Genomic DNA, 21883 nt, shown 5'->3' with positions numbered 1-21883 from the left:
GGCATGGCTCTTAAGCTACGAGAAACAACCTCATTGTTGGCATTTGTGGGTGGTGGTTGGTTGGGTTGGTTGGTTTTGTTTTGGTTTTGGAAATAGATTTTCTCTTTGGAAATCAGATGCCATGGCCATCCTGAAACTTGCTCTGTAGACCACGGTGGCCTCGAACTCAGAGATCTGCCTGCCTCTGCCTCCCAAGTGCTGGGATTAAAGGTGTACGCCACCACTATCCGGCTTTGTTTGGGTTTTCTACATTCACTAACAACCACATGTACATTACAACAACTTTTAAAAAATGCAATATTAACATCATCCTTGATCCCAAAATGGCTAATATTTTAGTATGTTTTCTTCTAGCTTTAACTTTCCTCTTTGTCTATAAACAAAAATATTTCCCCTAGCTGATATCATTCTTCCTCTGCACCTCTGTAGTCTGTTCTCTCTACTTAGTATGTAGCAAACCCATCCCCCACATCATTACATATCTACCTAGAACAGTGGTTCTCAACATGTGGGTCTCAACCCTTGTGGGGGTGGCATGTCAGATATCCTGCATATCAGATACTTATATTACAATTTATAATAGTCGCAAAATTACAGTTATGAAGTAGCAACAGAATGAGTTTATGCTTGGGGATCAGCACAACGTAAGGAACTATAATAAAGGGTCACATTAGGAAGGTTGGGAACCGCCAACCTAGAGGATCATGTTAACTGGTTATGCGCAGTATTCTAATTTGCAAGTAAAATAAATGTGCTACAATTATTTAGCCAGTTCTCAGTCGTTGGCCATCTGAGTCAGTTCTGTTTGGTTTGGGCGTATTGTTATGAATTTTTGCCATTACTAGCATAGCTGTGATAGATATACACTTGTAGATGCTAGCATGCTAGAACAAATTCCTAGGAGAGAAACTTTCCAATTGCATTATTCAATTGTTTGAGGACCCCCAAAGTGGAGCAGATGTCAGGTGTTTGTAGGAAGCCCAGGGATGTTAAGGTGATGGGTCCTCAGGTCCTCAGCTGGGAAGTCAGCTGGAAGAAGCTGCTCAGTGTTTCCGGACTATGTGTAGTGTAGCTATGCCTCTCGGGGATACAGTCAGGCAAGGGCTTCCCTTAGTGACCCCCACATCTATGGGCTCCCCACATCTGAGCTCCAGTGTGCACTCAGTTACCTGACGGTTCCGCCTGCAGGCAGATACATATTCAGTAGATTTGGGGCAAGCTTACCATTCTGCATTCCTGACCAGCTCCAGAGAGCTGCTGGCGCTGCTGATCTGCTAAGTATCCTTTAAGAGAAGAATCTGAGCCGGGCGGTGGTGGCGCATACCTGTAATCCCAGCACTCTGGGAGGCAGAGGCAGGCAGATTTCTGAGTTCGAGGCCAGCCTGGTCTACAAAGTGAGTTCCAGGACAGCCAGGGCTATACAGAGAAACCCTGTCTTGAAAAAACCAAATTAGAGAGAGAGAGAGAGAGAGAGAGAGAGAGAGAGAGAGAGAGAGAGAGAGGAGAATCTGGGTGTGATTCCCAACCCAGGACCAACCACACTAAGGATCTGGTGTATCTGACTTCTCAGAGTGGCATTTGGGCACCAGTGTTTTCTAAGTCTCCATCTAGTGTGAATATGGGGCCAGAATGGAGAGTCACTAGCCTAGAACCACGTGTCAGGCAGAGGCATGCGGGTTTTGCCTTCATACTCCAAGCCTAACTTCATGTTAAGTCACCTTCATGCACGAGTCATGTCAGCATTTCTAGATCTCTTTAAATCCTCTGAACAACTGCTATGTCAGCCTCCAGACCCCATCCTCCACTCACTCTTGCTTCTGTAACATTGTCTGAGTTTGAGTACTTAACTATGTCCCAGGATGTACAGTTGTCATCCCTATTTTCCCAATAGGAATATTAAAGCTCAGAAAAGCAAAGTAACTTTCCCAAGGTTGTATATAAGTGGGTCTAGGCTAGGAACCCAAACCTGTCTATCTCACTGACCTGCTTTTCAAGGCTGTGGTCCCCTCTTCAGTTCCCGTAAGGCTGGGTCGTACTGTATATACAGGCCCTTTGAACACAGTAGTGGGTTATTAGGAGTTTGGGGATGACTAATGGTGGGCATCATTTGAACTTGCATGTCTCCATTGTCAGGTTCGCCTGGAGTGGCCCACAGACTTAGCCATCAACCCAATGGATAATTCTCTCTATGTCCTCGACAACAATGTGGTCCTGCAAATCTCAGAAAACCACCAGGTACGCATTGTCGCTGGGAGGCCCATGCACTGCCAGGTTCCTGGCATCGACCACTTCCTGCTGAGCAAGGTGGCCATTCACGCAACCCTGGAGTCAGCCACCGCTTTGGCCGTTTCACACAATGGAGTCCTGTACATTGCTGAGACAGACGAGAAAAAGATCAACCGCATCAGGCAGGTCACTACAAGTGGCGAGATCTCACTGGTTGCTGGTGCCCCCAGCGGCTGTGACTGTAAGAATGACGCCAACTGTGACTGCTTCTCTGGAGATGATGGTTATGCCAAGGATGCAAAGCTGAACACCCCATCTTCCTTGGCTGTGTGTGCTGATGGGGAGCTCTATGTGGCCGACCTCGGAAACATCCGAATTCGATTTATCCGGAAGAACAAGCCTTTCCTGAACACCCAGAACATGTATGAGCTATCCTCCCCCATCGACCAGGAGCTGTACCTCTTTGATACCAGTGGCAAGCATCTGTACACTCAGAGCCTGCCCACAGGGGACTACCTGTACAACTTCACTTACACAGCGGATGGGGACATCACACACATCACAGACAACAACGGCAACATGGTGAACGTCCGCCGAGATTCTACTGGGATGCCTCTCTGGCTGGTAGTCCCCGATGGCCAGGTGTACTGGGTAACCATGGGCACCAACAGCGCACTCAGAAGTGTGACCACACAAGGACACGAGCTGGCCATGATGACATACCATGGCAACTCTGGCCTCTTGGCGACCAAAAGCAATGAAAACGGGTGGACAACGTTTTATGAGTAAGTATCAAGATATGTTCTACGAGGTGCGCTGTATGATTGAAAATGACGGAACTGATGATGTGTGAGTTTTATTTATTTCATTTTAATTCAGGAGTGGGGGGTGAGAGCCAGTGACAGGTTCTGCGTGCTCATATTCTGAATGATTTTCTCCTAAGAGAAAAATGGCGATGGCGGGAAAGGCATGAGCTTTAGACACACATGGGGCTTCGATCCCAGCTCCGTGTTAATTCCTTTAGGACTCAGTTTCCATACCTGTAAAATAGATAAAGCAGACACCCAGATTACCACAAACACATGATGTCAACCAGAAGTACTTAAAGTATTAGTTTCTTCTTATAAATAGCAAGATGATAGCTAACAGGAGGGACAGTCCCATGTGGACGGATTCTCTACATAACTGACGTTACATTTTCTTTTTTAAATTCTGGATGAACTTCTGACATTCATTACATGTCTCCCTTCTCAAACACATGATACAAACATCACCTGGTCTTCCTTTCAATGTGTCAAGTTCGTTAAAGAATGACAACAGCTACATATTATCACCCATGAAGGAGTGAAATGATTTTGATCCAGTTGCTTATTGGCTTCTCTATGTAATGGGTTGTGATTGGGCCTCGTCCTTCAGCAGTGTTGCAGCTCTCTGTTCTCAGGTGTAATACCTGAGGTAACTGTCTGCTGCTCCTCATGCAAGGTACACACCTCAGAGCAGTGTGGCCAGAGAGACAGAGTTCAGATCATTACGATCCTAGGCAAATAACTCATCTCACATATGGATAGAAGACGGAGGTGCTGTTTTAATGAGTGGACCTTGTAACATCTCTTTTTCGGCCTTCTTTTTAAAAGCTTCTCTTCCTTGTCATGTTCCAGACACCTGTGCCTGCTGAACATGTCAGCCTCAGACAGGCTGCAGGAGCATGCGAGAACTTAGTCTTGTTGGACATCAACTCTGTGCTAGGAACAGAGTCATTGAGCTAATCTTCACAGCAGTGGGGGTAATGGGGAATATTTTCTCTTTTACAGAAACTGAGGCTGAGGGAGGCTCATTTTCAGTCTAGAAGATAGTGAGAACCCAGCAGAGAAACAGAAGTTCTAAACACAAGTTCTAGCTTGTCTGCGGCTAGAGTTTTAGTTCTGAGTTGGGCTCCAGGGCCTTCCCAAACCTCCCCCTGAATTTGCAAATCCCAAATGAGTTTAAGTCCTTGGACCCTACAGTCTTCTCAAATTAAATAAACATCAGCTCTCACAGCTGAAGAATCCGGTGATGGAGGAGGGGCTATGATTGATTTTTAAATATAATTTACACTAAAAAATGTCATAGCCCTATGTGCAAAGTTCACTAGTTAAATTCCTGTCTCCAAACAGGGCCTTGTTAATTGCAAAAAAAAAAAAAAAAAAAAAACAAACAAAAAAAAAAAAAACAAAAAAAAAAACAAAAAAAACAAAGATCCAGGAAAATAGCAATTATCTTGATTAACTCGTTGAAATGGAAATACACTAAATAATTCAATTTTCCCCATTGCCTGGTGGAAACTTCTTATACATTATTTAGCCAATACAGGAGTTTCTTTGTCAGAGCAAATCTGTTCAGCAATTAGGTTCCCAAGGTCACTCCCCCAAATCCCAAACTATGCAAATGCACACCACTGCCACTGTTACTCCTGCCATCCCTGAAAACTAAAATCCTTTCCTAACCATACACCAAACAAGGAGCCCTCCCTCTCTGTCCCCCATGTAAACCGCAGCCACAGCTGATGGTGATTTAACTGTGGTGCAGTGTGTGGATTCGTGTGTTTGCTTGGATGCAGTTGTATGTGTGGGTCCATGTGCATGTGTGTATGGAGGCCCAGAACAACCTCCTTTACGGCCTCCCATTGGCCTGGTGCTCAGACATTAAGCTAGACTAGCTGACCAGCAGCTGGCCACAGGAGCTGATTGTCTCCACCTCCCAGCCCGTGCTGGGATTATACGCACTCACCACCAGGCCCAGCATTTTTATGTGGCTTCTGGGGACTGAATTTAGGTCCTCATATTTGCTAAGCACTTGACCAATTTGGCCATCCCTCTAGCAACCATGGTTGATATTTCAAGAAAAAAAAACTGTTACAATTGTATTTTTTTAAATAGCATTAAAAATATTTTTTAATCCCTTTATATTAAAGCACTGAAGGGATGCTGATCGTTGGCATAAACCAAATGTGGAAGGAAGGTGCCGAACCCAACAGTAAAGGGAAACTCGCTTTTTTTTTTTTTTTTTTTTTTTGAGATCCTGCTGTGTGCCAGACTCTTTCCTGTCTATAACAGCTCCTAGGATTTGCAAGCTTCTGGGTCTGACACACACACACACAAAGTTGACAAGGGTTGCCCCAGTCAGTAAGAATTACCATCTGTATATCCTTTCTACCTATGGACACAGAGCTCAGAGAAAGTACACAGTAAGTTTAATTCGTGTTTAGAAGGTGTAGAATGAAGTCCCACATCCCTGCGGCTCCTGCTCCGCTGGCCTTGTGTTCTACCTGCTTCCTGACTCACCTGAATGGCAGGGATTAAGTCAGTGGTGAGTTTCTAGGGATAGTCTAAGGCAGGGAATCTCATGAGACAAAATCTGGCAGGTTCAGTGATAGCTGCTGCTGCTGCTGCCTCCAACAATACTGCGGCACTGACAGTCATGAGAGAAGCAGCGTGCAAAGGAAGCAATGAAAGCAACAGAAAAAAGCGTTTTATTAGAGGTGGAAATCAGAAGTCAGGCAAATAGAGTAGAATCAAATGTCAAGTCTGAGAAATCAGGACAAAAACCAGGAAAATAGTCAGGTCCTAGGAGTATCTGCGATGGGCTAGGAAATGGGGTACACTGTGGCCCCACGCCACAGTGCTTCAGCTCACACGGAAACAACGCGAGGGTATATGACCAGCACTCACTGGTCTGTCGCCATGGAGAGCTTTCAACTAGTCTCTGCCACACGGAGCTGTCACTCTCCTTGGGGCCGTTCTGAGCATCAAAAGAGTTGATGACCCTCTTCTCTCCATCTCTGGCCTGCCCTCTCTCTGGCTGACCACCTCCTTTCTCTCTGAATCCCTGACCCATCTCTCTGGTCTCTGTCACCTCTCTCTGGATCTCTGTCCTTGCTGTCTCTCTGGGACTCTAGATTCTTCTCTGAAAGTCCGCTTTCTCATTCTCTAGCTTTCTGTCCCCCTTCTCTTGTACCTGGTCCCTGTTTTCCTTCTCTCTGAGTATCTCTCTGTTTCTCTCTGTCTCTATCTCTCTTACTGTCTCTCCCTCTTGGTCTCTGTGCCCTTGTGCCCCTCCCTCTCTCTCTCTCTGTGTGTGTGTGTGTGTGTGTCTTTGTATATTCCTTTCTGAGACCCTAAATTACATACATACACACACACACACACACATACATACATACATACATACATCCCTTCAGAAAGTGAAATTAGTTCATAAATGATGAAACCAGCTAGAAATCATTACAGTATTTTTAATTAAGAAAAAACCCACATCTAGAGTTTTTCCAGTGGACCATTTGTTGGAGTACAGTGTTTCCCTTTAGCATCATGAGGCAGCTTAGTGGAGTCAAACTCAATGTTTATACATATAAAAGTGCAGGAATGCTTGCAGTGTGGACTGTTTCTGAAGCAAGTTTTAAGTTGATTTTATCAATTCTCACAGCACATTAAATGAAACGTCTAATATAAACAGCATATACTTAGCGAAACTTGTCTAAGAGAGTCTGCAGTTGTAGAGACGTCTATTGGGAACACCCTTCTAAAAGACTGCAGTGCAGTCCTTGGCTCTGTGGAGCAGACACCCTTGCTTGCAGACTCAACTCCAGGTCACACAAAACTTGATGGCAAGAAAAAAAGCCTTGATAAAGCCTGATGTGGTAGTGAGTAGGGGTAAGCCCAGTGCGCGTGAAGCTGCGGCGGTCTGGGCTGCGTGCTCGTTGAGTTCCAAGCCAACCTGTGGTACATGGTGAGACCCTGTCTCAAAGACAAAGCAAAGAAGGAAGCTTACAGAATCGGGCTAGTTCCAAAAGGGGCTTTCTTGGTAGATGTGAGCAGCAAGCTCACTGTGTTGGATAAAGGGAAGTGGCTCTAGCCACACACAGTGCCCTGGGACAGTTCCTATTATAATTACGCTCACATTAAATCGGTGAGACCCTTACTAATTCTTTACATTTATTTCTGCTTTAAGTTTAGGGCTTGCCACCCTATAGATGCTCAGTAAATATTTTATGAATGAAATATAGACTCAGGAGAGCAGGGAGACAGAGAAGGAGTGTGTGTCGCAGTGATGACACTACATTTAGACCCTGGCTCCAGCATCATCAGTGCACCTGGCAGGATGGAGAATTCAATTCACATAGCTCAGATAGAATGGGTGGCTTTCGGTCTGTGCTGGAGAGATAAGAGAGCTACAAAGAGCATGGTGCCCAACTTCACAATGAAAATAAGCCTGACTAGAGACAAATCTATGAGATTGCCCTGAATTCCTTCTCTCAGGTCACAGGACAAGCAACAGGCCCAAATCCAAGAAGTAAACTCCACCTACAGAAAAGAACCGCATGTAAGCGGTTTGCCTGATGGACACAGCCAGACACTAGAGGTGGTATTGAGTTAGAGCTACAGAAACTGGGGGGGGGGGGGGGGGGGGGAAGAAGGGTATTGTGTGTTCTTTCATGATCTACCCGACCTCCTACAAACCACAGCAGAGGTTTACACACACACACACTCAGGAAGAGAGAGAGAGAGAGAGAGGGAGAGAGAGAGAGAGAGAGAGAGAGAGAGAGAGAGAGAGAGAGAGAGAGAGAATAAGAAAGTGTCCCTCACAATTGGCATGGTAAAGGGGCACAGCAGATGCTACTAGGGAACACAGTACCCACTTACTCCACCTACTCCTTTGTCACCCTGTCTCCCCTAAGGAGCAAAAGAAAATGGCAGTTGTGTATCCCCCATAGACAGTGTGTGGAAATCCATATAGCCCATGAGAGACAGAAAGAAAGGGAATGTAATAACTGCCCAGAGCTGCTGCCAAAGGAACACAGAACAGGCCCAAGTCCTGAAGCTCGGGAACCCATGGGCCCTCAGAGTGATAGCAACTGCCCCATCACCCACAACTGCCTAAAATCCCGGAGCAAAACAAGGGGCAGAATACAGTGGGAAGGGGATACGGAGTATGCCAGCACATGGAAGGAGCCGTCCCTCTATGACACAACATAGGTAGAACCTGAAGCTGGGACAGAGTGATTTGGAGGCAGAGGAAAATAAATAAATAAATAAATAAATAGATAGATAGATAAATAAATAAATGCTCTGGCAAAGCAGTTTCTCAATCAAATTTGCTACAGGAGCTTAATGCCTGAGATGCACCTCGGTTAACCATAAAAACAGTGAACCTCAAAGCCAGCTCAACTCCTAAGGCCTTACCTCACACACCCTCATTAAAGACCTCACAGGAGGAAACTCACGTCACCTCAGACTCCTCTGTACTGCACAAGATGTCACATTTTCCAACTGACTGTGCAAAAGGGCAAGAAATGGCAAGGAATGTAGTCGTCAGGCTCACATTCAGATATGACATAGATGTTGAAAACACCTTTCAGGGAATTTAGAATAACTGTAATTATATTAACAGCTCTAATGGAAAAGGTGAGCTGTGGGCAGATCAGATGGGTATTTCAGCAGAGATGGGGAGAAAAAGAATCAAATGGAAATGCTAGAACTGAGAAGCCCGGCTCCAGAGACGAAGAATGCCTTTGAAGGGCCCGCAGCTCTCGATGACAGCATGACACAGCCGGGGAAAGAAGCTAGGTCAATAGAAATTACCCAAAGCAACACACAAAGGAGAAAAGATAAGCTCACAGAGCAGGACATCCACAGGCTATGGGAGGATATCAAACGGTCAAATGCACATGTAGCAGGATTCTAGGAAAGAGAAAAGAGGCAGAAATGCCTGAGCAAAGAATGCCCTGTAGTAGTCACAGTTAATAGCAGGACACAGGTTCGAAAAAGCTCAGAAAGTATGAGACAAAATATGTCGTCTACATACATACATACATACATACATACATACATACATGTAGAAACTTCTAAGTGTGTCATATTCAAACTATTGAGTTGTTTGTAAAAGGGAATTTTCTGGAAAGGGCCTAAAGGTGGGTGCATTTTACAAGAGGGAAAAGAACCACAGAAAATGCTATGCAGACTGAAACTATGCAGACTGAAAAACAGAAGTGCGAAAAGAAAAGCAAAAACAAATATCTATCCATTGAGACATGATTCCAAAAGTAGCGTGTTGATGAAGGCACCTGCAGAGACAGGAAGGTGTTGAGAGCCACGGGCACGTAAGGATGAGCGGCCATCACTAGCCTTCAGGCTAAGGCGGCCATAAAACAAGTCACCAGGGTGGTCGGTAGGGGGAGAGAAGCCACCCGAAAGAAGATGTTGGTACAGCTGTACACGGACTAGGGGAGAAAACGAAGGACTATGTGCCCTGGCTCGTCTCTTTCCAGAGTCTGCCTCAGACTTAAACCTAATGAAGCAAACTGGCAGAGGTGCCCAGTGTGCGGTCCACAGCTGCTAGCCTCTCGGGGGACAGAAATGGCAAAGGATAGCCCTAGGAAAGATAGGGACTGGCTCTGTGCCATGGTCTATATAAAAGGGAGAACCAGGATTCCACCCTAGCTGGACCTGACTCCTAAGCACCAACCCCACCCCCCAGAAGTGTCTACCTTGCCTCAGAACAGCATCAGTGAGCTTATGGTACAGTTTGCAGATCTTACAGATCTCGACAATCCTGAAGTCTAGAATTCGTTGTTGGGATTTAATCTTGCAGTAACTGCTCAGTACAAGTCATGACTGCAGAATGCAGACAGTGCCCCAGCTACGACTAGACTTAGGAGTACCCAGTGACACAATGTCATCCATTACAGTGACCTGGGCCAAGGGAACCACCATCAGAGCCGGCTTTGAACTCTATTTACCAATGACACAGTGACCACATCCTTTGCTGGTGACATTGATATTTAGAACAATTACAGATGAAAGTCATAAAAAAAAATCACATCTTTGTTATCCAACCAAAAAGTCAGGATGAGCAAAAATGGTGTACCACAGAGGTGGTTTGGCATTTCCTCGCTTGCTGCGCATAGCGAGTGGCTAGCCATGAAGTATGTGGTGTGAAGACAGCCTTCCAGGCGTGTGAAGATACCCTTTAGCGGTCCCCGTCTGAAAGCCAAGTTCACGGCAGCTCCAGGAATCTTTTATGTGTTTTCTCTCACCGTGCTGTAAAGATGCTTCAGAAAACAGGCGTGAGGAAACGTCAGTGGGAGGAAATCACAGAAAGCCAATCATCTGGCCTCTTTACCTCCCCCCCCCCCCCCCGCCCCCAACGGGGACCTGCAGCTGCTAAGCCAGCTACAGCCAGAGCCAAGCAGAACTTGTCTTGAAAACTGTCAATCGTCTTGACCCACTCAAGACTTCCAAACAGAATCTTTTTCCCCTTTAACACAGAGATGATCACAAAAGGTTTTGTTGGTGGTAGTGGGGGTGATAGTGGTAGTTTATTTGTTTACCTGAAGCAGCATCATTTTAATGGAAAGTTTGATCAAAGAACACACTCTTCATGGTCAGGCAGACCTGGTCGTGAATCTGTATCCTCCCATGAGCTGTGTCTTCAGGCAAGCTGTTGGTCATGTTTTCTTCCAAGCCAGAAGAGATGCCAGGGCTCTGAGAGTTTTCGTAGTGGAAAGCAGGACAGTCAAGCCCGAGTGGTGACACACGACAGTCATCCCAGCACCTGTGACGTAGCCGCAAGAGGATCAGCAGTTCTGTCATTCTTAGCTGCACAGCCAGCTCAAAGTCAACATAGGCTACGGGAGACAAGGGGAAAAAATCAAAACAAACCAACAAGTAAAAAAGGCATGATTATCAGAATCGAGGCAATGTCCAGAAATCGCCCAGACAGAGCAGGGGCTCAGAAAACTGTCGTTCAGAGGTCTACACCGTGTAAAAGGGGTTCTGGAGAGGAGGCCCACAGGGCAGAGGTCTCAGGACCCAGAGGAAGGAGGCTCCAGCTCTCCCACTCACTGAGAAGGAGCAGAGCTCTGATGGAACAATCACACGTATCGATCAGGGAGGCCGGGGACTCCATCGGCATTTCTCAAGCTCTGGGAGATAAGGAAAATTAATGAATAGGAGACAAAAATGTATAAATTGGCTGCTGCATCTGATGTTCATTTAATTAAGACGTGCAGTCCTTCTGCTGGAATGTGGGAAGAGTGGAAATGGCTGGGCTCGGGCTGTCACATAGAAAATGAGAACCAGATCTTGAAGGCGCACGGCCTTCTCGTTGTCTCTTCCTCTGGCTCGATTTAATCGTGCATTACAAGCCACCTTCCATAATAATTACAATTGTCTGCCTTCAGACAAAGCCTCTTTCTGTTTGGAGACTAAAGCTCAGGGGAGAAGTCGAGGGAGACTGCTAAAGTATCATTTAGTGAGAGCAGTTGCCTCTAGCTTTGTGATTTCAGCCGATGTTTCTCACGTACCTACTGTGTGCCGAGGTTTGCCCAGTCCTGTCGGAGGCAGTGAGTGAGTGGACAGTGCTCTCTTTCTATACCCGTTCTGAATCCATTTATTTGTTCAGACTTTTTTTTTTAATTTCCTGGCTACTTTCTTGATGTCAGTCTTAAATGATACTTGAGTAGGGATGAACTGGGAGCCAGCACACCTGGGTCACAGTAGTGACAGATGACAGACCCCAGGTGGTGTGAGTTTGAACTCTCAGCCTAGCAGCCGGACTCCACAGAGCTGACCTGGAGCACTCGCAGTCCCAAGAGGGAACCGACTCGTACACCATCCTTCCAAACTAGAAGAAAGCAGGGCACTTCCCTGGGGCTCTTCCTGGTCACGCTGGGCTGCAGACATGGTAAGGACCAGGAAAGAAAGATTCAGAGAAGTGATTCATTTTCCTGCTAGATATCAGCAGGTAAAGTTACATCTAGGAAAATACGGCAAACCTTGGACAAGGAGAAACTAAAGACTCAGGAGACCCAGCCAGAAAGTAAGAGTGTGCAAAGTCGCAGCTGGAGATAGAACACGGCTAACCTCAGCTACCTCACTCTTCTGTTTTGCTTTTTGTTGCTGTGATCACAGCATCAGTGGTCAAAACTAACTTGGAAGAGGGATAGGTTTGATTAGTTTACCCATCTATCACCAAGGGAAGCCAGAGCAGGAATATGGAGGTAAGAACTCAAGCAGGACCGTGGAGGAATGCTTCTGATTGGCTGGATCCCTCTGGGTAGCCCAGCTAGCCTTCTTACACTGCTCAGACTGCCTAGGGAGGGCACCCCTCACTGAGGACTGCCCCGCCCCCATCAATTAGTAATTAAGAAACTGATTTCACAGAAAAGGTCACAGGCCAATCTGATCTTGGCAAGCCTTTAAAGGAGGTTTCTCCTTCCCAGTTGACTCTTGTGTTAGACGAGGCTCCAGACAGACCACACCAGGCCAAACAGTGCCACGTGAGGCTTATTGTAGGAGAGAAGGGCAAAGATGGTGCAAAGGAAAAAGTGGGAAGGGGGAGAGAAAGACGCCAGAGAGATCTTCCTTTTATATGAATGGTAACTTAACCGCACGTACAGGTGGGAGATGAGTCAAGTGGATTCTGGGAATATGGTGGCTGTTGCCTTGGCAACAAGTGTGCAAGTCGCTGTCACCTGGGTGTGATATCACTGGGTTCGGAGCCGATCCTGATACCAACACTAGTTTTGTATCAGTTTGGCAGCTGAAGCTGACTGTGACATATATGTCCCATCATACTTCTGTCACTAAAGTGTCACCCCTTTGATTTATTTCTAGATATGACAGTTTTGGTCGCCTGACAAACGTGACCTTTCCAACTGGCCAGGTGAGCAGTTTCCGAAGCGATACAGACAGCTCAGTGCACGTGCAGGTAGAGACCTCCAGCAAAGATGACGTCACCATAACCACCAACCTGTCTGCCTCGGGAGCCTTCTACACTCTGTTACAAGGTAAGTCGGCCGGGGCCTGGGGACTTTGAGACCCAGAGATGAAGAAGACCAGAGGAGAAAGTTACTACAGTGGCTGCCCAAGATCAAGGAAGCCTCCTGCTTGGGTTTTTCTCTGTACTCCCATGGCATTTGCAAACAGGCCAGGCCTGTAAATTGTCTCTCAGAGGCTTCAGAGTGATTTTTTCATTGTCCCATCCTATTATCCTCAGAACAAAGGGGAGAGAATCCATTAGTTGTTAATCCAGGTGACCTGCTCTGCTCTTGTAATGGCTCCCAGATTAAAAAATAAATAAATAAGTTAGCTCACACTGGCGTAAGAGAGACAAAGGTCAAGAGTAATTATACCTAATTGTGGCAAGGATTAGGGCACGAACAAGTCATTCCAGGACTCTGGGAGAGCAGCTATCTCTGCTAGGACTCCAGGGTTCCCCTTCCACGCACCCATCAAATCATCTCAGATAGGGATTGGCATTTTAGCTTCAGGTACCTGAGAGCAAGGAAATCTTGCTGAGAGTCCCCTATTTTGACTGCTCCCACAGGAAGTGGTAACCACTGGGGCAGCACTGACAGCTTTGTTGAGTTTAATAACCTAAAAGGGACACCAAAGTCACTTAGGAAAGCCCTGTCTGACTTTCTCTTTCTCCCCCCATTTGGTACCCTCCCAGACCTCCGCATCTAACAGCAAAGGGAGCTTGGCTCTGGGTGTCGGAGGTCCGATTCTAGCTCTGTCTCTACTACTAAATGAGACCACAGCCCTTGGGTTTCTTCTTCAGGGAAAGAAAGCATGCTGAAGGAGTGTGGAGTAGTGTGGAACAGACAGTCCCTGGATGAACTGAGGCACCTGTGCCTGGTGGAGGGGGTCACTCTTATTCTCTGAACCTCAGTTTCTTGATCTTGGAAATGGGGCTGCATTAGAGGATCTGCCTCACAGAGTTGCCTAGACGTAACTGGAGACGGCATTCATGAGTGAGCAGCGTGGGCCGGGCACAGAGTACTGCTCAGAAACTCTTTGCTGGATTGACTGACCAACTAGTAAGCAGTTGGATCTGCCACGAGGAGGCAACTGTTTGTATTTTGCATATTATTGCTTTTGTTCCCAAACATAGTTTTTGTCTTTCAAAAAGCTGGACAGAAAATAGAAGTTATTAAAGGAAGTGAGACCATGCCCAGAAATTTCTTTCTATAATGAGGAGTTTGGGCATCCCACAGTGTGTATGCTCTGGCAGGGTTACTACCAAGAGAAACTACCATCTGCTAAGCCAGAATCCTGCCCAACCTACCTAGGACAGTGACTGTTAAGCTATGTGACCTTCAACCCAGTTTCTTCCCTCACCATGCATGGTTTTTCCACCCACTTTATACTGCCAGGCCTGCTTTAATACATTTTTATGTTCAGGCAACTTTTTAAAATTCAAAAGTGCAACACTCCTCAATCTTAAAATGCACCACCATTTAATCACAGCTCTCCGGGCAGAAGAGCATAAAAGCCCAGTGCCCAGCACCCTGCCTGGATTGTAAGACACACTCCAATTTCAGGAACATTGGAATGTAAAGAGGAGAAGCACGTCTTAGGACCTAGGGTGGACAGTAGCTACTGTCTGCCCAGTACCACCGCAAGCTCCGCTCCGGGCTCGGGGCTCGGCCTGGCAGCCATCTCAGCAGTCTTTGTAAGAAGCTCCTTCCGCCTCATCTTTGGTCTGAACAGTGGGAAATAATGAGAAGTAGCTGCTAATGAGTAGCACCCTTGGGCAGTCACAGCCAACATTAGCTGGGATCGTGTGCGGTGGACCTCCCCACACGCTGGCCCGTCCAAAGTCAACAGTAATAGACATATGTGCATTCCGTGAGGAGACGCTTTGCAAGATAAATCGACACAGGCTTTTTCACTCTATGGATGGAAGCAAACTACAGAGTGTCAGTGCATGGCGCATAGCAATGCTGGGACAGATTTTAGAATCCCTGTGAGTGGTAAAGTGTAGAAAGATGGAGTGCAAGGGAGAGAGAGGAGAGGCCCAGTCCGATGTCATTCTTATGGGATGCTTCGGTGAGGGTTTCCAATGAAAACTACATCTTCTTAAAATGATGTTTTTAGTTTACTTAATGTGTATGAGTTCTTTGCCTACATGTATATATGTGCACCACATGTGTGCCTGGTGCCCACAGAAGGCAGAAAGAAAGGTCAAATCCCCTGGAACTAGAGTTACAGATGGTTATGAGCTGTCATGTGGTTCTGGGAGATGAACTCAGGTCCTCTGGAAGATCAGCAAGTGTCTCAAGCACAGATCCCTCTTTCCAGTCCCCGGCACTGTATTTTTATGGCTTAACCTAGCCTAAGACATACTCAACTTAATCCAGCAAATACTCACCCAGCACATCTAGTAATTGTAACGCTAGCTATGTTTTGAACACTTGTCAGCTAAAAAGGACTCATGGCCACTTGTTTCTAATATCTTTCACTTAGAGTAATATCAATAATACATTTTCTTGCAATGTTATTTGAAGTTGAAAAAACTGAAACCAATTAAGTATCTACTTGGTATTGTTAAATTCATTGAATTGCCAAATAATGGAAAACTGAAGTTAGTTTTTGCTTTGGTTTGTTTTGGTTTTAGGGTTTGGGGGGTGGCTTTTTTAAAAATATGGGTTGTTTTAAAGATGTATTTATTTTATGTATATGAGTACTCTATCTGCATGTACACCTGCATACCAGAAGAGGGCATCAGATCACACTATACATGATTGGGAGCTACCATCTGGCTCAGGATCTTAACTGCTGAGCCATCCTCCCTTCAACCCAAAGACTGTAGTTATTATGAAAAATGTTTATTACAAATATTTAACAGCATGATATGATACATTGGCTGATAAAAAAACTATATAACTATTTGACTCCAAGCGCATTAGGAAATACTATAAAATCTACAAATATACAACATATTTCCAATGGTTTTGAGTACTAGGCTTTTAGAGTCTCCAGATAGCTTCCTAGTTTTCTTCAGTGGTAATGCGTTGCTCCTGTATTTGGGGGAAACATATTAAGACCCCACCCGAGCCTCCATCCTCTCTCCTAAGCACCTTTGCTCTCCCCTCCTTCAGACCAAGTCCGGAATAGCTACTACATCGGGGCCGATGGCTCCCTGCGCCTGCTGCTAGCCAATGGCATGGAAGTGGCTCTGCAGACCGAGCCACACCTGCTGGCTGGCACTGTCAACCCCACTGTAGGCAAGAGGAATGTCACACTGCCCATTGACAACGGCCTCAACCTGGTGGAATGGCGGCAGCGCAAGGAGCAGGCTCGAGGCCAGGTGACAGTCTTCGGCCGCCGACTGCGGGTAAGCAGGACCGTGCAGCCTCTAATCTCGGTGCAGGGGCCGGGTGTGGGGGTGTATTTAGAGAACCAGGTCCCGTTTTTGGAACTATCCCCAGTTTCTTCATCTACCAAAAGGAGAAACCAAAGACTGTGGGCCAGCCTTTCAGTTTTGACCTGTGTGGACATGGCTGGTTTTGCGGTTGTCTCCGAGCTGAGTTCCCAGCTTATTTTATTCTGTGACTGAACTTGGCCATGTCAGTCACCTTAAAGCCTCAGTGTCAGCTATTGGGAAACAAAGCTGCTGCTGCTGCGTGCTGTTTCAAGGATTGGAAGTGACATGCAGTGTCTCACACAGAGCTTGGCACACATCAGGGTCAAAAACGGCTGCTGGTATCCTTACTGCTATGATGATGCTTGTTGTCACTGCTAATATGTCCCCAAGTTTATTTCAGCTACTTAGACAATGAGCCACATTTGCCACTCTCTCTGAGTCAGACGATCCTTTCTAGTGATCAAAAGGACTGAGTATGGTGACAAGGAGATCACAAGTTCAAAGCTATCCTGGCCCATATACCAAGGATGTCTGTCAGGATGACCTTACCATAGCTGTCCTGTGGGTAGGAGGAGCTGCCTTGAAGGCTGGTATTGTGGAGCATTTTTCAGTGTGGAGCCCTGAGCACCTTGTCTGCTCCCCTCCCTCGCTTCTGTAGAGTAAAACCTTGGTCCCGGACTCACTGCCCAGCAGCCTTCCTCTCCAGTTTCAAAGAGCAAAGGTTAAAGGGCAAAGGGTGCTAAAGCAGAAACTTGGTGGGCGAGCACTTGCCTGGCAGGCGGTTAAGCTTGGAAACAAAGAGAAAGCCAGGGTTGAGGGAATCCAGAGCAGCACTTCAGTGGTTGCAGATTGCCCAGTAATACAAAGTACAAAGCAGAAGGCGGGGCTGTACAGGGGACAGCTGGTGCCCCCGGGCCTGGCTTTCTGCCCAGTACCTGCAGACCACAGGTGCTCATAGACAGCTGCTGAGCTGAAGTGAGCCATGGAAACATCCTCACTGTGACAGTGGACTCTTGATTCCCTGCCTCTCAGCCAAGGAAGTGTATATACATTGTCACCGTCTACATGGGCAATCAAGGTCAAAAGAATAAGTGATTGTCATATAACATAACACATAACTAGGTGATTGTAATTCCTGGGAAATAGAAGCTCGGTGGTTGATGACTTATCCAACAGCAAAAACCAGAGCCCAGGAAACCAAGTTTCTTTTGTACCCTACTCTATAGCTTGCTAACTAATGTGGAAACCAGCCTCCTACAAGTTCCTGTGGAAGGCTGAGCTAGCTTTGCTCCCAGCCACCATCTGTGGTCTCACTAAACCCTCATCTGCATTCTCAGGAGCCCTTCCTGCACTTCTGAGACAGTGTGCCAAAGGGGAAGTTTGACCTCCGTTGGCTTCCTGCTGGGCCTTGTGTATATTCTCCAGCAACTCCTGTGAGCCTAAGCTTCCTCTGCAGATGCAGGAAGGTGATGGATTCAGAGCACCTAACCCAGAGCTGCAGATCCCAGGTGCTCAGTAAAGGGCAGTGATTAGTGCTATCACGAGTTTCTCCCCACCGCACACACAAACAGGACCTGAAGTTTCCCAGGCTTTAATCGTTCCTCTCCCAGCCAGAGATAGATGGTACTCTAGTCTGGTGGCCACATCTCCCGCTTCCTCCCAAAATAAATGGCCGCCAACAGTGGCAGTTTGTGGAATGAGAATGTTAGCCGGGTGCGCCTCCCCATAATGGGGCTCATTTATACAGCTGGGAATTTTCTTTAATAAAGAAAGATGTAAAATAATCTCATTGCTGCCACTGCCAAGCACAGGAAACGCAAGGTGCTTCCCTGGTGAACTGTTCAATTCAGTGTTATTAATTTTGTCACAAAGGTACAGATCCCCTTCTTCGCTGGGACCCTTGGGGATGGGGGAAGGGGGTACTGTCCATGTGGCACCAACACTGGTGGGTCCCCCAAAGGTGCTTTCTAAAGGCTCCCGCCATTGTTGATAGCATACCTCCCACCCCCTTTCGTGCGTCCTCTCTGCAAAGAACACGGTTTGAGCTTCCAACGCCTCTGATTTTTCACGGGAATTGTCTGCCACACGGTTTTTGCTTCTGCAATTGTGTTTGATTACCCTGGGGAAGGCAAGCTTATTATAACCAGGCCATTCACAGCTAAAACCGCCTCAGCATCATCATTATAAATCCTTATTTTCAGGGCCTTGGCATTCGTATGGGGAGAGTGGGGGAAGACATACACATCTCTCCTTCCTCTAAGACTGACCATGATCGTGTGCAATCATTTAGTGGAAATAATTATGGCCATTTATCCGAGGCCTTCCATGCACCTAGTTAGTAGTCCACGGAGGATTTACTCACACATCTAGGTGTATACGTGGAAAGAAAGTGAGTCTCTGAGAAGTACAGTCACTTGACCAAGGTCACACAGGAAAGCCAGTCACAGAGGAGTCACAAAGTTGACGTTCCAACCTTAATCCTGACACCTGCCTATACCCAAACCCTCTTCTAAATATACAGATCCCAAAAGGGTCTTTGATTTCCTCAGGCCACACATGCCATTTTACATTGTGTGACCTAATTATCTGCTTTCCTCTTGGGTCGTCTTGCTTGTCAAACTTGCTGAATGACAAGTAGAAGAGACAGCAAAGGTGCCCCTGTGCCCTGTAGGGCCAGCTCCCTTCCCCACCCCCAGCCGGAAGCTTTGAAAAACATACTAACATTTGGAGACAGCCTGTGCCTAAAGGTCAAATCCAATGGCTCCATAGTATATTTCTTTATTAAAATATGGAGCAGGAGACCTGGGGAAAGGGCTCAATCAGTAAAGTGCTGGAGGGCCTGCGTTTATTCCCCTGAACCCATTTGGGGGAAGGAGACCAGACATGGTGACGTGTTTGTAATCCTAGCTCTGGAAAGGCAGAGAAGATAGATCCCTGGGGCTTACTGGGCAGCCAGCCTAGCTTAAACAGAAAGTTCCAGGCCCCCGTGTATCCCCATATATACATGTGTACTCATATAAACATATATACATGGTCCAGGTCCCTGTGTATCCCCATATATACATGTGTACTCATATAAACATATATACATGGTCCAGGTCCCTGTGTATCCCCATATATACACGTGTACTCATATAAACATGTGTTTCCCCATATATACATGTGTATTCATATAAACATGTGTATCCCCATATAGACACGTGTGCTCATATAAACATATATACATGGTCCAGGTCCCTGTGTATCCCATATATACACGTGTACTCATATAAACATGTGTATGTCCATATATACATGTGTACTCATATAAACATATACAACACTCCAACTTGCAGCTACCTCTATGAGGGCCTATAATTCTGACTCAAAAGGAAAACTGAGTTGGTGGTGACCTCACAGGTGACATGGGGACAACAAAGGGGACTCCTGATCCTGGAGGCAAAAGCAAAGTACTTTTTGAGTTTGGGACTAGTTCCAACCAGACTAGAAAAGAAACCATCGGGGATGTGAATGTTCCTGCCTCTCAGCAACCTCTGAGGAGAAACAAGAGGGGATATCTCAGAAGACAGCCGGTGACCTAGAAGCCTTGCCTGTGGGCAAATGCAGGGGAGACCCAACAAGTAGCAAGTGTAGAGCCCCAGAAATGCTAGGACTTGCTCAGAAAACCATCAAGTATCTGCTCCACGGATGAGAGCCAAGCCCACGCCTGACCACCCATGAGCCATGGGTCTGCAGCTTCCCTGAGCTTCGAAATCTTGAAATCCAACACGGCATGTTGTCTGGCTCAGAGCAGATGGGTCAGGTATTGATCTGCTGGGCTTGCTTGGTAGCTCTGATTTTAGGATAGAGTTAAGAGGGATCTGCTTTCTTTATTTTTTAAGTCCTCATTGATATAACACATGATAAAATCATATGTCTTCATCAGCCAGCAATCCCATGGGCCCATCCATCACCCATGTTGTCTTTATTCTTACAACAGACCTATGAAACTGGCATCATTTTTTTCCTATGGTGCAGATAAGGAAACTTCAAAGCACCAACAGATGGCAGGGTGAGGTTTGATGCCCACAACCTGTGCTGCTTTCTGTTCTCGGGAGCTCAACACAGTTGGCTGGTCATCAGAGCCAAATTCTCCACATCCACATCTACAGTCTCTCTTTCTTATCCCTTCCCCAGGTTCACAACCGAAACCTCTTGTCTTTGGACTTTGACCGTGTCACACGCACAGAGAAGATCTATGATGACCATCGCAAGTTCACCCTTCGGATCCTATATGACCAGGCAGGGAGGCCTAGCCTCTGGTCGCCTAGCAGCAGGCTGAATGGTGTTAATGTGACCTACTCCCCTGGAGGTCACATTGCTGGAATCCAAAGGGGCATCATGTCTGAGAGAATGGAATATGACCAAGCAGGGCGCATCACATCTCGGATCTTTGCGGATGGGAAAATGTGGAGCTACACATACTTAGAGAAGGCAGGTGTCTGTCTGTCTGTCTGTCTCTCTTCATCAATGGCCTTGCCTTATAGAAGCTTGATCATTGTGCGTATAGTTTTTAAGACAGGTATCACTACACTACCCAGGGTGGACTAGAACTCCTGGCCTCAACTGCCCCTCCTGTCCTGGCCTCCTGAACAGCTGAAGGCATTCACTACTACTCCTGCCCTTGTCATAGCGCCCCACGGCGAAGCCTAGACTGCTAACCCCTGTCAGATAAATCTGACCGTTGTAGATTCTGAAAGGGGAGATGCACATCTTTCAAAAGGAAAGAGGGTGCCAGGGGGTGTCTGGATGGATAATAGGTTTAATGTGGTGAGAAGGAGCTCCTGAACCAGGGAGACATGAAGGTCTTGCTGCCGGAGAAAAGCAGGCCCCACCCTAACCGGTCCGAGGGTACTGTCCCAGGACAAGGTTCTGCTCCCAGGATGATCGCACACAGGACCAACTCCCTATAGAGAACCAAGCGGAAGCCTGGGGGTCAGATCTGAGGTAGAGCAAGCTTAATCCCACGCTGCTAGAACTGGCTGTGGGTCCCATAAATCCCTTCCACTTTGAGTTAGGCTTCATTTCACCCGGAAACTGGGAATCAAAAATGACCTAGATCATAAAACATGTTTGGATAAATTTTCTCTCAAGTATCTAAATTCAGAAGTTGGGGGCACATGGTAGTTTTGATAGCTAGATCTAGGCTAGTTGTCTGATGACTAGTTCTCTAGATCCAGAATCTTCACTTTGTTTCTTGTCCTGGTCAACGGTTCAGGGTCCCAGGCTCTGCTTGGTCTGTGGTTAATGTCTCTGCCTGTGCCGGAGAGCAGTGTACTATCATAACAACACAGATGGTAGAGGCCATCCCATGCCCTGAAAGCCACTCCTGGACAGGGCAGAAGTTGCCAGTGTGGCACAATGAGAGCATTTATAGAACAAGTTTCTCCCTTCCCATTCCAGCCTGCCCTATCTCACATAAAGAGTGAGG

The 21883-nt window shown here is 46.6% G+C and overlaps 1 protein-coding gene across 1 annotated transcript in view; it reads left to right on the top strand.

Annotated features, from left to right (window-relative positions):
- Positions 1–21883, top strand: part of Tenm4 (teneurin transmembrane protein 4) — a 561145-nt gene that overhangs the window by 527429 nt on the left and 11833 nt on the right. The window contains 4 exon segments of the mRNA XM_052158525.1: positions 2134–3011; positions 12879–13051; positions 16148–16383; positions 20590–20886. Of these exon segments, the coding sequence (XP_052014485.1) occupies positions 2134–3011; positions 12879–13051; positions 16148–16383; positions 20590–20886 (1584 nt within the window).

The sequence above is a fragment of the Apodemus sylvaticus genome, chromosome 1 (genome assembly GCF_947179515.1).
Source record: "Apodemus sylvaticus chromosome 1, mApoSyl1.1, whole genome shotgun sequence".
Classification (NCBI taxonomy): Eukaryota; Metazoa; Chordata; class Mammalia; order Rodentia; family Muridae; genus Apodemus; species Apodemus sylvaticus.
This window is presented reverse-complemented; position numbering and strand designations above follow the sequence as displayed.